Here is a 16,333-nt window from a genome sequence, read left to right as displayed (position 1 = left end):
TGACGACGCGACGATGAACGCAGCATATCCGATGGATCCGCGGCGTATCCTACGAGGGCGCTGCCCCCAATGGAGATTGATCTCTTCGGGGGCGGCACGACAGTGGAAGGGAGGCTAGGGTGTAATGTAACCTAAACCCGTGATATCATGAAGTAGAGAATGTGTTCGATGTATTGCATTGAGTCTCTAGGGAGAATATATAGGAGTACATGACTTGGTTGGGCAAGAAGCCTATCCTAGAGATAATATGAAGGTTATCCTAGATACAAGGAAGGTTATCCCGGGATTACAATCAATCCTAAACCAACCATAACATGAGTTGCCTAATATACTCTTGTTACTAACCTTGGGATTGATAATTGATGATTAGTCCCTAAGGACCGTAGATAATATATATAGCCAGTAGGCCTGGGCCTAATGGGCCTTAACACCCCTCCTCAAACTCAAGGTGGAAATGGAGGATCTGAAGCTTTGAGTTTGATCAAGTGAAACTGATGTTGTGCTCTTGTTTGTGCTTTGGTGAAGAAATCTGCCAATTGATATTCTGAGGGCACATATTGAAGATCAATAGTCTTCTGCTAACAATGGGATCGAGTAAAGGATGCATCAACACCTATGTGTTCAGTAAGTTCATGCTTCACTGGATCATGAGCAATCTGTATAGCGCTCAAGTTATCACATAACAGAGGTGTAGAAGTGTCACAAGAGACACCAAGATCAGTCAAGAGCCAGCGCAACTAAATAATTTCAGCAGTGGTAGTAGCAAGTGCTCGAAGTTCGGCTTCAGCACTAGAACGAGATATGACCGCTTGCTTCTTGGATTTTCATGCAATGGGAGATGACCCAAGGAGAATACAGTAACCTGTAGTAGAACAACGGTCAACAGGATCACTTGCCCAAGTGGCATCTGAATACGCATGAAGCTGAAGTGGGCTATCTGAAGCATAGAGTAAACATCTGGATCTTGTCCCACGTAAATATCAAAGCACACGAAGCAAATGACCATAATGAACTGAAGTAGGTGTTGATACAAATTGGCTCAACATATGAACAACATGAGCAATATCAGGTCTGGTGATGGTGAGATAAACAAGACTACCCACAATATGACGATACCGAGTTGGATCTACTAGTGGGGTCCCATCCTTCGGACGAAGTTTTAAATGAATATCCATCGGTGTTGCAACAGTGCGTGTATCAGTAAGTCCAGAGCGATCAAGATCTTGTATATATTTCGACTGAGACAGATAAAAGCCTTTTGGAGTCTGCTGAACTTCAATGCCCAAGAAATAGCTAAGCGGTCCCAAGTCAGACATATGAAATTCCTTACTAAGATGTTGCTTGACATGAGAAATATGTTCTGAGTTGTCACCTGTAATCAACATATCATCCACATATAATAGTAGTAAGGTACGACCTTTTGGAGAGACATGAACAAACAATGCAGGATCATGTTCACTAGAAGAAAAACCAGCAGCTGTGATGACAGAGATGAATCGCTCAAACCAAGCACGAGGAGCTTGTTTCAGCCCATACAATGCGCGACGAAGACGACAAACATGCCCTGAGGGAGTATCAACCCCTGGAGGAGGATGCATATAAACTTCTTGTAGATCGCCATTAAGAAAAGCATTCTTGACATCCATCTGGGATATGGTCCAAGAAGATGAGGCTGCAACTGCAATCAAGGTTCGAACAGTAGTCATATGCGCAACAGGTGCAAAAGTCTCATCATAATCAAGTCCTTGAGTCTGTTGAAAACCACGGGCCACAAGACGAGCTTTATACCTCTCAATGGAACCATCTGATTTATTCTTAACTTTGAAGACCCATTTACATGGGATAGGAACAACATGCGAGGGTAAAGGAACAATATCCCATGTACCAGTGCATTCAAGAGCAGCCAATTCATCAATCATAGCTAGCTGCCACTCAAGAATCCCAGAAGCTTCCTGATATGTAGTGGGTTCAACAATTGCCACACCAGCCCGTGGAAAACCATAGCGATCTGGAGGTTCAATGGTACCACGGTCACGAAGACAATATCCCTGATTAAAAACATTTTTTTTCGAAAAACGCAGGAGAACTGCGCCTCATTTTATTAAACTCATTATTGTTAGTACAAGAATTAGGTACAAGATCAGTATCAGGACCAGCCGTAGGAATAGAGCAGGAACGACGAATGTAGGTTTGGATGATAGGTGGTTTGGAAGAGTAAGAGGTGGATGACGTGGAGGTGGAAGGTGGTGTTATGGGAATGAGAACATCAGATGTGGATGTAGAAGATGATGGTTCAGATGCAGGAATGGAAGGAAGACACATGAAAGAAGTAGATTCTGTGGGATAATAGGTGGAGTGAGTAAACTGGTTGTGAAAGAAGGGGCGATTTTCATTGAAACTCACATCTCTAGAAATCCGAATACGACGAGTAGATGGATCATAACAACGATAGCCTTTGTGTTCAGGACTGTATCCAAGGAATACACACTCTATAGATTGAGCAGTCAATTTAGTACGCGCACGTGGTGGTAACAAGACATAACATATACATCCAAACACACGAAGATGATCATATCGTGGAGAAGTCCCAAAAAGAACTTCACCCGATGATTTACCAGAAAGTTTAGATGAAGGTTGTCTATTAATGAGATACACGGCAGTGGAAACAGCTTCACTCCAAAAGTGTAAAGGTACAAAAGAAGATATCAAAAGAGTACGAGCACTCTCAATAATATGACGGTGTTTGCGTTCAGCAACACCATTTTGGGCATGAGCACCAGGGCAAGAAAGTTGAGCTAGAGTACCCTCTATGGTCAATATCTGGCGAAAATTATCAGATAGGAATTCACCACTAGAATCTGAACGAAAAATTTTAATAGTAGCAGAAAACTAGGTGTGAACCATGTGAGTGAAGGACTTGTAAATAGAAGGCAATTCCGAGCGGCGTTTCATGAAGTAAATCCAAGTATAACGAGAATGATCATCAATAAAAATGACATAATATTTATGACCACCTTTAGAAACAAACGGAGCTGGACCCCAAACATCAGAGTGAATTAGATCAAAAGGTTTAGCAGAATGGGAATTACTAGTAAAATATGGAAGTTGTATTTGTTTTCCAAGATGACATACTTTACAATGAAAACTAGACTCAACATGAGTAGAGCCTAAACATCCTGATTTTATTAGAGTAGACAGATGGGATCCACATAAGTGACCTAGACGATGATGCCACTGGGCGAATGACGTCGTGGGGCCCGAAGCAGCAAGCACATGAGTAGTAGTGGTAGTAGATGAAGGAAGACACAAAGTGTCCAAGATGTAGAGGCGACGCGAAGATTTACGGCGACGGCCAGTCCCAATCACATCCCCTGTTTTGCGATCCTGTACAAAACAAGATGAGTCATCAAATCCAACAAAACAATTGTGATCGGTAATTTGACCAACTGATAGTAGATCCATGGATAACTGAGGTACAAAAAATATATTTGGGACAATAAAAGTTGGATCAGAAAGAGAACCCTTGTGGGTGACATGACATAATGTACCATCAGCAGTCTGAACAGAAGTACCCTCGGTGACAGGTGTAGTAGACGCCAGCCGTGACTGATCAAATGTCACATGAAAGGAAGCTCCAGAATCAAGAACCCAGGATGATGACAAAGCACCAGCAGATGAAGTAGCAGCAACCGGAACTGAGCCTCTAGGAGATGGTCCTGTACCACGACCACGAGTAGCACGACGGACACGAAAATCAGTCAGCTTCTCTGGAAACTTAGCAAAGCAGTTCTCAGATCGATGAGTGGTCTTTTTGCAGTGTTCACAAGGTTGAAAGGAGGTGTTCCTAGACCTCTGAGCAGCAGCCAACACACTGTGAGAACTCATACCAGTAATAGAGGACATAGACTTCAGACGAGTCTCTTCAGCAAGCAATTCTGACAATGCCTGAGCCATGGTGAGAGTATCCGAGCTGTGAAGCAGCCTTGCACGAAGGGAATCAAATTTAGGTCGAACTCCCACAACAAATCTGTAGGTAAAGAACTTCTCAATGAACTTGTGGGCTGGACAAGGCACAACTGTACAAGCAGGCACCATGGAGGTCAATGCACTCATAAGACGATCAAAGGCTGAATAGTATTCATCAATGGACATATCATGTTGCTCAATGACATGAGTCTGTTGCATAAGGGTATGTAAAAGAGCACCGCTGTCCTGAACAAACCGGTCCTTCAGATGTGACCAGATAGCCTTAGCAGTGGTGAATTTAGACAGACTCATAATCATAGTTGGTTTAGTGCTATTGACCATAGCAGCCATTACCTTGCCATCATTGATCTGCCAAGTCTTGATTGCAGCAGCATTGCTTCTATCGACTGCTAGGATTGGTGAATCTTCAGTCAAATGAAATAGTAAACCATGACATCTTAATGCAGTCTGAACACAGAAAGCCCATTCGGGATAATTCTGACCATTAAGCACAATATTGACAACAATAGCATTGGTCGACATATTGAAGAGCAAGAGAACAGTCAGAGAGTACCAAAATTTCTGGCAGGTAGACTGACTCCAAGCAGATCAGCACAAGTGGCAGGCGAATTCTTGACTGATCAGAGAGGACCACGTCGCCGAAACAGATCTGGGCGAGGTGACCGCGTTGGTGCAGAGGACAGCAGGCAGACGACGTCCCTGTTGTTGGAGAAGCAGAGCAGACAGTTCTGTGTAGGGGCGCAGGGACAACAGGAACCACGGCGTGGCCACGAAGAGCAGCACGGAGGCGAGCGCAGATCTGCGCAGGGGCGCAGGAACGCAGAGCGTGCGGCACCTCGTGCGTAGGAGCACAGGGGAGCGTGCTGCGCCTCGCGCGCAGGAGCACAGGGGAGCGCGCGCACAGGGGCGGCCGGATCCGCAGCCAGATCCGCGATCCGCAGGCGAGCGCGGGACAGAGGAGCGCCTCGCGCGCAGGAGCTCAGGGGCGGCCGGATCCGCGACGTCGCGTCGGAGCAGAGTGGCCTCGATGGCGGACAGGAGCGCAGGGGCGGCCGGATCCGCGACGGCGGCGGCTAGATGAGGAAGAGGAAGAGCCGTGACGGCTGCTGGGTGGGGAAGAGCCGCGACGACGGCTGGGTGGGAGGACAGCCGCGACGGCGGCTGGGCGGGAAACAGCCGCGAAGGCGGATAAAAAATTAGGGTTTCGTAACCTGCTCGGTTACCATGTTACTAACCTTGGGATTGATAATTGATGATTAGTCCCTAAGGAATGTAGGTAATATATATAGCCAGTAGGCCTGGGCCTAATGGGCCTTAACAACTCTAACATGCCTAATGCACTCTAACAGGAACGACAGTGTCCTAAATTACAATTGGACCATTCATTTATTTTATATTATAATATTTATGCTTATAAACTTGTGATTGTTGGGTTGACAATTGCTTACAAATCTAACCTTTCCAAGTTTGTAAAATTATTAGTCAAATTATTGGTTAATGTTTTTAAAGTTTGAATCTTGATATTCGTGTCTTATAAAAGGGACCATAGGTAGTAAATAGGCGGTGACCCTGCTGCTGCTGATCTTGTAGAGGGGTAGTAGTACCCATCCATGTGGAAGTCCTTCGGAGTATTTGAATTCATAAATGAAAGCTTTCATATTCTGCTATTGGAATATGTATTGCCAGATATTTAATATACCTATTATTTATACCGAAACTTTAAAAGAGCATTTCTTTTTGCAGTGGTATGACCTTTTTGGTGGAGACTTATTTGTTTGATAAATAAACTTATGTTGGAAATTTTGAAATCTTCACTCTTGTTTTTACCTTACTGTGTGTATATACTATTGTTCATTAACTTGTCTACTTTAACAGAAGCATTTTTAGAATAGAACAAATAGACATGTCAAATTTTTTACCTTAGTGTATGTATACAGTATTGTTCGGTATTTTGTCTACTTTAACAGAAGTATTTCTAGAACTGGACCAATGAGCATGTCTAATTTTGGTCTGCAGTCATTTTGGATATCCATAAACCTTTTGATTTTGGGGGGTTTAAATTTTCAGGATTTCCCCATGTTCTTTCCGAAGTTAAAAGGAATATGTGTTGTATCTATTTCAGGCTTGGAGCAAGGAAGAAACAGATCAACTATTTGAATTATGTGAACGATTTGACCTTCGCTTCATAGTAATAGCAGATAGGTTTCCAACTGCTCGCAGTGTGGAAGATCTGAAAAGTCGTTACTATTCTGGTAATTTAATCATGATACCTTAGGGGTCAGAATGTCAAAAGAACATGCTTTGTGAATTTTTCTTCCATTTTTAATCTTCGCTTATATATGCGTTACACTAAAGGCTATTGGCCCTGCTTTTATATAGAGAGCAATTAAATATGCATTTATTTGCTCAGAATCAAACATTGGTGATACATTTTTGGTTGTTCTGTCTTCTATATTCAATGTACAAGTAATTATTCATCAATGCACAGTAATCTTTCAATCACAACTAGGAAGATATTTGCATGCAGTTTTGTATCATAAATGTTCTAAAATCTTAACTGCTGTCTTGCAACTTATTTTTACTTGTTTTAAATTGATGAAGTAAGCCTTGAAGGTTGCCATTGCATTTGGTCTGTTATACAAAAGTACTTTATTTGTACACACCTTTTTTTGTACTATGTTATGTTACCAGAGGTTAGGTGGCATCATGACTTACTATTCACCTATTCACTCAATTATTGTTGATAAGCATGAATGCACAATTTGTGTGTATTTCCACCATCTCAATCTATATGTTACAGCTTGCCTCTATAGTCATCGTTTTATTTCTGCAGCTTCTCGGGCTCTTCTAATTCATAGAGCTAGGTCATTCGAAGATGTTTCTGGGAATCCCCTTGTGAAGGTAGTGCTTTTCTCTTCCCTAATTAGAAGTAATTACTTCATTGTCATGATAAAATTTGTCCTGTACTTTGTCCACTGCTTGTTTTCAGGATGCCTATGATGCTGCTCATGAGACTGAGAGGAAGCGTGCATTATCAGCACTTCTCTCCCAAACAAAGCAGCAAGAACGAAAGGACGCCGAGGTGAGAAATTAGCTGACTTGCAGTTTTACTATCTGCTAGATTTTGTTGTTTACCCTGATTACCAAGTGTTACCTTTTCAGACTTTAGCAGAAGCAAAACGTATCATGGAATCTCGTGCTGCTAGCAAAGTGAGTAACCAATCCATGTTATTACATGTCCTAGTCCTACAGCACAAATAATCTAATGCAATAGGCTTATAGTGAGAATTTGTATGGTATTTATGGGATGTGTTTCTTTTGCGAAGCATCTGATGGCAAGACATCTAGATGTTTGTTATTTTTCAATTAAATAGCACCTTTGTCATTTGGAGGTTCCAGGTGCATGCCGATATTGTTCGTGAACTCCCTTTTCTATTTCACTCGTTGGTACTTTCAAGAGTAAATGGACACTTATTGATGCTAATGATATGGATTGTTGGATGTCTAATTGTTTGATACTTTGTAGAATGTTGATGTAGCTGTAATGCCTCCGAACTCTGATAATGCTATGGTACCTGTTGATGGTGTATCTCCTTCAAGCAGTACTCATCCATCTTTAGCACATCCAAATACATCAGCTAACATCTTGATACCTAATTCACTACGAACGGTAATCCTGAAACTATTTCTGGTTAATTCTTATGCTCGATTAATTTACATTTTAAGTTAGTCGACAGATGTTCTTTTTATCCTGAAAAACCTACATATTATGCAATAAGATCAGCCGTAACAGCTTCTCACTCTTCATTTTTTACTAGGCATCCATGTCACCACTCACCACTAAGTAACATTTAAAGGAGAATAAATTACACATTCAAGATCTGGTTATATAAATCTGCACTGGATCTGGTATCACCTTAATTTGTATTATAGATTATTGTCAGGACATTGAGGTTATATGAATAGTTTGTCTTACTAAGTGAAACTCGATAAATGCCATATTGCCATGTGGTGTCGGGGATCATATATCAACCTCACAGTGAGTGTCATTTTTGAAAATGCATACCTTATAGTGGAATTTATTCAAGCTTCACGTTTAAAGTACTGAACCACTGATGTTGCGTTCGAGAAAAATGTTGTGTTGGAACTTGGAAGGCACAAAATAGGTTCCACATTTACATATCCATTTTTGCCACTATCTATAGAGATATGGTGATCAGGTCCATAATCAGGTGCAAAAACGAATGCATTTGCATGTCTGAACTGTATTGTTGTTCTAATCGTGATGTGTTGAGTTAGTGCAGTTCCACTTTCCTCTATGGGCTTAAGTACAAATTGATCTTATTTATTTCTGAAAGATGATTGTGATAGCCTGTTTAGTCTATTCTATCTATGAAATGTAGCTGCCTCTTAGTGGTAAACACAGAACAAATAGACCTACTATTAATATGCCACTGTTGACTGGTGAGCACTTTTCACCTTGTTTTGTTAACTGCAGTGTAAACAATGTACATTCTCCTCCATGTTTCTTATATATGCATATGACCTGTATACTTTTTCTTTCAGCTTCGAGTGTATTTGAGAACCCATGCGCTTGACCAAATGGTCCAAGCAGTAGGTGCTTCAGCTGGCCTTAGAGTTATCAAAAGGGTTGATCAGACACTACAAGAGCTAGCGGTTAGTTGTGTACTTGATGCACACAAAATTATATTTTGTGAAATAGTATAAATATATTTCAGCAACCATCTTTGTTTAGGTGAATTTGAAGCCTAAGGTCCCAACGAAAGCAGTTTGCATAGAGCATATTGAACTGCGGAATGAGCTACTCACATTGCTTAACCTACAAAAGCAGGTACATTTTTTAAAGCTGACCATCCATGTTCTTTAGCATTTTGCAACTTGCATATACTTTTAACCTTATAAATTTGCATTAGGTTGCAGAAGTGTTGATTCCCAATTTTGATCTTTTTTCCGAAGCATTTGTTGAATAAGATGTGATGGAAAAAAGGGGAAACTGAGCATGTCTTCAAATATTTGTTATTTCCTTTTAACTAACAGTTCCCTTTTGTCTTCTATGTTAATAGCTGCAAAATAAAGAGGCTGAAGTTTCAGCTAACCGGGAAAGTTCCTTCACAGAGGCACCAAGCACACCTAAGGTATTCAATATAATATATATGAATTACCTGCCTTTTTCCTCTTTTATATCAGTGTGGAACTGTTGTAAGTTAAAGTGAAGTCAACCTTTGGGAATAGATACATCAGAGTGCAAATAGGCTTCTTGTTCTGATCTTTTGCAGAATTATATGGCTGTCACAACTCACAAGTGGTTTCTTGATAAAAGATATGAAGAGCTTAGTGATGTATTAACGGGGTTGTGCAAAACAATGACTATATGTTAGTTCACCGTACTTCAAGATCCAAATTTCCTGTTAACTGAAATGTCTAGTGGAACCATCTAAAATGGTCCAGTGGAAAATTATTGTTGAGACGAAGTGAATTATGTTTCCCCTTTTGTGGTAATAGTTATGCTCGCTGGCTAGTGCCTTATCAGGTCCAACAATTAGTTGTTTTCTATTTAACAACATTACGGTGCATTTATTTGCAGCGTTCTAATAGGGACATTGATCGGCCCTTCATCCCTGATACAAGTGGGTTTACAGGTACTCCCTTTGTACCAAAATAAAATTCGTTTTACCTTTTTATGGGATTCATACAATACTTAGTGTATGTGTTCTATATATATGTCTAGATTCATCATCATCTAGTTGAATATGGACATAAAAATTAAGAGCTAAAAAGAATACTATTTTAGAACGGAGGAAGTATTTAAAAGCGGACACTTCAGTTTTTTAAGTCTTCCATCTTCAGTATGAGGGGTTTCCTATTGATATTTTGCATCATACTGCTTCATGTGACTTCAGGTGAAAGAGCAGGCAAACGGGATCACAAGCGGAAGGTTTGTTGTTTTTCCCTTTAATTCTGCTGTTAAACTTTGCTTGGTTTCTTTAAACTTTGCTTGGTTTCTTTTATGGTACGGGCACATCTTTGAATTGAAGCATCCATGATGTTTCTACGATGTTTGTTAGATTACAGACGATTTAATGGATGACTAGTATTTTCTACTACTATGCACCTCTACGTAGGGGTGGTAATGGGTTCCAATTTTACACTATGAAATTTAAATTGAAGGACCGGATCAGATTACGATCAGGCTCTATTTCTATTCATTTTTAAATTAAAATTAATTAAGGGCTCAAACAAATTGTATGAAATTTAAATTTAAGGACCGGATCAGATTACGATCAGGCTCTATTTCTATTCATTTTTAAATTAAAATTAATTAAGGGCTCAAACAAATTGTGAAGAAACATTTGGATCTTGATCCATTACCACCCCTATCTCTACGAGTTCAATTTATTTTTTCAACTGCTTTTAACTATGTTATGGCTTCATTTCATCTCAAATTATTTTTGCCAGTCCACTGGAAGATTTATAGATGCGCCTCCATCACCACCCCAGTCGAAGCGGCCTAGAAAATTGAAGGGATCTGACTGATAGTGCTGTTCAAATGTCAGGATGAAAACTCTAGTCAAACAACCAAGGTGTGTCATATCATACTAAAGTTAAACTACGTGTTTTTCATGATTATTTAGTCCCGACTTAAGAGCTGCAGATTGACATTTACATCACTTTTTTGAATAATGTAGCACTTGCAGTCTTACAGTAGAGATGAACTAGTAGAACCTAATAGGTCAGCAACGGCATCAATGGAAATCCGTTGGGCTGGCCAGTCATGCAGGAACCGACTTTCGCTGCTTGCCCTGACTTCGGGCCATATGCTGGGTGGACCGGTTTTGGATTTATAATGTATCTATCTATTATTGTCATGTAATGTTACACAGATAACTGAGAGGTCGAAATCGTCACTTTTCAGCAGATTTCTGAATTCTGAGTATGGGAGACCGGTAAGCCCGACAATTCCGTTTTTGCTCCTGTCCAACCAGCACGGTCAATCGGTTCACCCAATAGACGTTCAACAAACAGGCTTTGAGAGCACGCTAGTGCCTGTTTGTTCACCATGCCTTCCCGGAAGCTCATCTGACAGCTCCTTTACTTTGTTTGGGTACTCTATTATTTATCTTAATCTATATATATTGAGGTGGATTGGGGTGTAAATTTGTTAACTTACACCTCAATACATGGGTATTGGGATGAATACTAGAGTATCCAAACAAAGCCAGGGTTTGTTTAGTTTGATTGGATTGGAGTGGATATTGAAGATTATAAATATCCTACAAATCAAATTCACCCTCGTCTCATACAATCTTCTTGTGGTCTGAAGTTAAAAAAATCAGCCTCGTCCCGTACAATAATAGCTACCAGCCCACCATTGCGCATTAGCGCATACAAAGGTGCGCACGACGAAGCGCGATTCACAGTGACAGCCACCCTGCTCCTGGGATCCTGCAAAAAAAAAAAAACACACACACACACACACCACTAGCGTCCTTGCTAGTCGAGTTGTCGTGCCCCCTCCCCCTCCCATCTATTTAGGATGGCAATAGGTGGAATAAAAACTTGTACTTATAAAGTATACATAAACCCACTTGTAATTGCACCCGCGGGTAGTTAATTAAGTATCGATAATAATTAAGTTATTTCTACGAATTTTAAGCATTTTAATGTTAAGCAACAACAAAATATTTCATAAATCATTAGCTAAGTTACTTATTCAAAATAATTACTATTATATTTTAACCAATTTTAGCAAACTAAATAATAAACCAAATTTCTGAGTTGCATGTGGGCATCCGTGGGTTGAAATAGAAATTTATGTCCATACCCACGAAACTTCGGATTGGGTGTGGGTTGCATCCGTTGGTTAAAATCAAATCTTCACTTGTACCCACATCCGTCAGGTCGAGTATCCATCAGATTTTAGATTTACGGGTTAAATTGCCATTCTTACATCTACCCATTGACTTATGAACTAGCTCTAAACATTTTATTTTATATTTTAATGGATGAGATGAAAAAATTATCTTTCAATTAAGAGTTAGTCCTATACGTAAATAAGATTGTTTTGTAAGCCTAATTATATTATAAACTATTATTAAAAAGTTAATATAATTATCTTAGAGCAGTAGTAACTAGTTGAGGGTGCCCTCACACAGACTAGACTACAACGACTCTGCACAGTCATGGTGGAGCTATAGCCTGAGCCCTGAGCTTAGAGGTGGTAATGGATCATGACCCTAATACTTGCTTCACAAATCAACAAAGCCTTTAATTTTGTTAGTTCAAAATTGTATTGTTTTATGATCCGGCCCTAACTTGACTTGATCCTTAAATTTGCTAGGCTAAATAAAATGGCCCGTTACCACCCCTACCTGAGCTTCATCGCCCTATGCATACGTGGACTAGGCATTTGTTTTTTAATTATTGGTTTGTTTTTTCAGTTTAAAAACTTCAGTTTTATAAATATCAGTATCCAATCAATTTACTAGAAAAAGAAAAACTGATGGGTTCAGTTTTGATTTTTTACTTTAGGTTTTCGGTAAAAACCGAACACATCAAACTTATAATCAAGAAAGATAGCACATACAATAAGTTTATATGATAGATTACACACAATCTAAAAAATAAAAATTATATAACCATAAGGATTTAGAGATCCATCATACATCGCATATAAATAATAAGTGAACAACAAGTTTATTGCAGCACACATTTAGTTTATATAATCAAAGAGTCAAATTTTAGAATAGCTTAAGTTCGGTATTTCAATTTCTTAGTTTTTTTGGTTTGGTACAAGGCGAAAATTGATTACGATATCAACACCGAACTTCATAGATGCAAAAACCGAAACTGAATCAAACTACAAAAAATGATATTTCAGTTCAATTCGATTTTTGGTTTATTGTAAAAAAGTGTCCACCCTACCTATGTGTGAGGAGCATAGTTTTTAAATCTGACAATTTGTTGGTTGTTCTAGGGAACCGATCAAGCGCCTATTTAGAATTAGGGTGACTAATCAGTCATTTCCTTCCTATAATCATCACACACACGCGCGACACACATATATATGCTATTTGACATCCTAGGTGATGATTACCACCCTAGAATGGCTTAACAAAAATCACGAATGCTTAACAATTAATGAAGATTTGTTAACCAATTCTAGAGTGGGTGATCATCATCGAAGGTGAAGAATAGCGTTGTCCTATATATAGTAATATTAGGTTGGACCATCCATAGGCATTTGACTCAAGGAGATCATTGGCCTAATCCTCGAACTCATAGAAATTCTGGAACTCCTAGAGATCTACTCCATTAGCTTCTTCAACTGAGCAATGGTTGCACTAAGGTTAACCTTGTTTTGTATAAAGCAAGGGTGAATACACAACATACTCAACAAGTGCCCCATTTGGCTAATGTGGATTAACTTTATGTAACACCTCAAAACCATCAACAAAAAATAATGCACTTAGAATATTAATAGTAATAATAGTAAATAATTTTTCTTTCAAGTGTTTGATCTAATTGCATTTAGAATAATTTTTGTTTGCTCATATTCCATTTATGGTTGTTTTTGTATAATTTCTTTTATATTGAAAGCCCAATTAACTAGTATAGAAACATCGGTCCAAAAATAAATATTTTAGTTATAAATAAGGTTGGTATAAGTATTATTATTTTTAGAAATATTTAAAAATATATTTATTTATATTTTTGGAGAATAGGGATAAAATAAAGAAAAAATGGAAACCCTAACCATTTCGGCCCACCAAGGCCCATTCCCGGCCCAACCGCCCTCCACCTCTCCCTCTCACTCACTTACCTGCGGGACCCACCTGTCAGGCCCTTCCCCTACCTCAAGCCGCTCCTTGGTCGTTGGCCGGACCGTCCGCGCCGCGCGCCCACGTCGCATCCACGCCCGGCCAAGCCACTTGCGCCCGCGCCAGGCCGGACCGTCCACGTCCAACCCCTCGCCTACCCACGCCTGAAACCGTCACCGTCGGCTCTTCCTCTCCCTCTCCCATTCACTCCACTAAGGAAATCGACACCATCAATGGCTTTGATGGACACCGACGTCCCTTCCTCGGTTCCTCCCCCTCGGTGTCCTCTCCCCTCCCCCTCCTCCTCTATAAAAGGGCAGTCGAGCTCCTCCTCTCCCCTGTCGAGCTCGCCCCCATCACCTCTCGCTCGCCGAGCCGCGCCCCACGCCTTTGCCGTTGAGCTCCCGAGCTCGCCGAGCCTCTGCACGCCCACATGCGACCACGCCGAGCCCCGCCGTGCTGAACCATCGCCTCTACGCGCGTGCTCGATCCCTGTCCGCTACCGTGCCTCGCTGGACCGTCCGCCCGTTCGCTGGACCGTCCGCCACCGTCTGTCATCACCGTTCATCGCGAGGTTGAGAGCAATCTGAAATAGTTTAATTAATTTTCAAAAACATGCTTTGAACTAGTGTATGAGATTTTACAAATTCTTGTATTGGAATGTTGGGATTCGAAATCCATGCGTATGTGAATTATTGGTATATGTACGTGAATTGTTATTAGTCATGTCATTTGGTTATAATGGTTTTAGAATATTGGATTAAATAGAGTGAAAAAATTTGGTATACATGTGGTAAAAATATTAGATAAGTGATTTTATAAGTAATTCTGTTTACGGTGAATTTTAGAGTTTATTTAAAAATTATAATCTAAGGTTCATTTAGGCTCACTAAATAACTAATGGAAACTTCGTAACACGGGAATTAGTAAGTGGTGTAGAATTTATTATAGTACAAGAATTATAGGTTAATCATTAGTCTAAATTATTACTAGATGTTTTGACCACTGATTATTAATGACGTTTTCTTTTAGAAAGAAAATGATAAAACTAAAGGAATACCATTAGTCATAACCATAATGATTAATTGATAATGTATTAAGTCATTACATCTGAGCAATGCTAGGTAAAATACTTTCGTAGTCACATGTCCATATAACCTTCACCAGTGATAATTCAAGTTAGAGATTTTAGTGGATTAATAAAATAATTATGAATTAGGCATTATTTATAAGTATAGTTTGTGTAATATGTGATTGTTCATGTAATGGTGAATGTTACCCATGTAATGGTGTATGTTTATTTATTTGGTGTATATTTTCTTTTGTATGTACGATATGTGAATTGATATTAGAAGCTGACTGTGTGGTAGACGAACCAAACACGTTCGAGGACGGCCCGCAGGACACGTTCAAGCAAGGCAAGTGGATTCTTCCTCTGCATTTCTATTTGCACCCAAGTAATGCATATAATAATGTTTACTTTTCAGATATTTGCATAACTTGATGGGATTTGCCTAAATAGGATTTCCTAGAATTACCAACCCTATTCCTTGATTATCATGGGATAAACACTGTGCTTAGCAATTTGTGCTACCACTTAACTTGATAATTATGTCACTCGTTAATGATACTAATGTTCTGGAAATGAAATTTATATTATGATGTTAACCTGATGGTTAAACAAGAACGTTTTGTATTAAATGGAACATGGAGTGACCACCCAGGATAACAGTGCAACCACGAGTGCTATAATGGCTCTGGCTTTGGTAATTAGCTCTATAGACTTAGTGCTTAGCAACCCTACCTGAAAGATGGGCAAGATGGGGCTGCAGTGGTTTGGTGGCAGCTCATGTTAATATGGGTGATAGTCTTGGCTAAGTCACCTCGCCTAGAGGGCTATCAATACTGACGTGGAAACCTTAGCGGGTGGCTTTGTACTAAGGATATTTTGTGAAAGCCTCATAGTGGATCCCTAGCCATTCACCTAGGAAGTGTTCATGGGTCCGATCAACCCAGGCTAGATGGGATACATGACTTGTGGGTAAAGTTGTACCACCTCTGTAGAGTGTAAAACTGATATCTCAGCCGTGCTCACGGTTAAGAGCAACCTGGACCCTCACATGATAATTGAACTTAAAGATGGAAAATAAATCGTGATCCAATGATTCACAGATGGTTTGTTTAAGTGGTTTCACTTAAGTGTTTTTGATACAATTCTGTATTTATGTTTAATTGTGAATTTTGGGATACACTTACAATTAGTAAGTCAGGCGTTGCAAATAAAATATTGACCAACTAAAATATTTACCGCTTATTCATAGCCTACCTTGTTAACTTTGCATTATTCCTCCCACTTGCTGAGCCCCGACTATAAGTGATCTCACCCCGTGCTAATATTTTGATCAGAGTGTGATGATGAAGACATTGCAGATGATGTTGATTAATATTGAGTCTAACGATGCACTAGTCACCTTTCTGTGGAAGAGTGTCCATGTTTAATTCTGTCG

The 16,333-nt window shown here is 39.8% G+C and overlaps 1 protein-coding gene across 7 annotated transcripts in view; it reads left to right on the top strand.

Annotated features, from left to right (window-relative positions):
• Nucleotides 1-11,453, top strand: part of LOC100284452 (DNA methyltransferase 1-associated protein 1) — a 31,205-nt gene extending 19,752 nt beyond the window's left edge. For 4 of the 7 annotated variants that reach the window (XM_020553389.2, XM_035968078.1, XM_035968077.1 and 1 more), the window contains 12 exons: nucleotides 6,110-6,239; nucleotides 6,821-6,888; nucleotides 6,977-7,069; nucleotides 7,150-7,197; nucleotides 7,514-7,657; nucleotides 8,554-8,664; nucleotides 8,744-8,839; nucleotides 9,072-9,143; nucleotides 9,593-9,647; nucleotides 9,909-9,943; nucleotides 10,465-10,589; nucleotides 10,695-10,974. In XM_020553389.2, coding sequence (XP_020408978.1) covers nucleotides 6,110-6,239; nucleotides 6,821-6,888; nucleotides 6,977-7,069; nucleotides 7,150-7,197; nucleotides 7,514-7,657; nucleotides 8,554-8,664; nucleotides 8,744-8,839; nucleotides 9,072-9,143; nucleotides 9,593-9,647; nucleotides 9,909-9,943; nucleotides 10,465-10,542 — 930 coding nt within the window. In that variant the 3' untranslated portion in view covers nucleotides 10,543-10,589; nucleotides 10,695-10,974. Of the gene's footprint in view, nucleotides 1-6,109; nucleotides 6,240-6,820; nucleotides 6,889-6,976; nucleotides 7,070-7,149; nucleotides 7,198-7,513; nucleotides 7,658-8,553; nucleotides 8,665-8,743; nucleotides 8,840-9,071; nucleotides 9,144-9,592; nucleotides 9,648-9,908; nucleotides 9,944-10,464; nucleotides 10,590-10,694 lie in introns of all 7 variants that reach the window. The other 3 variants (NM_001157347.2, NM_001412936.1, XM_035968079.1) reach the window with 2 other exon arrangements.
• The last annotated feature ends 4,880 nt before the right edge of the window (nucleotides 11,454-16,333 follow it).

Source organism: Zea mays, chromosome 5, assembly GCF_902167145.1.
Source record: "Zea mays cultivar B73 chromosome 5, Zm-B73-REFERENCE-NAM-5.0, whole genome shotgun sequence".
Classification (NCBI taxonomy): Eukaryota; Viridiplantae; Streptophyta; class Magnoliopsida; order Poales; family Poaceae; genus Zea; species Zea mays.
The sequence above is the reverse complement of the archived record's forward strand: the minus strand, read 5'-3'. Positions and strand labels throughout refer to the sequence as shown.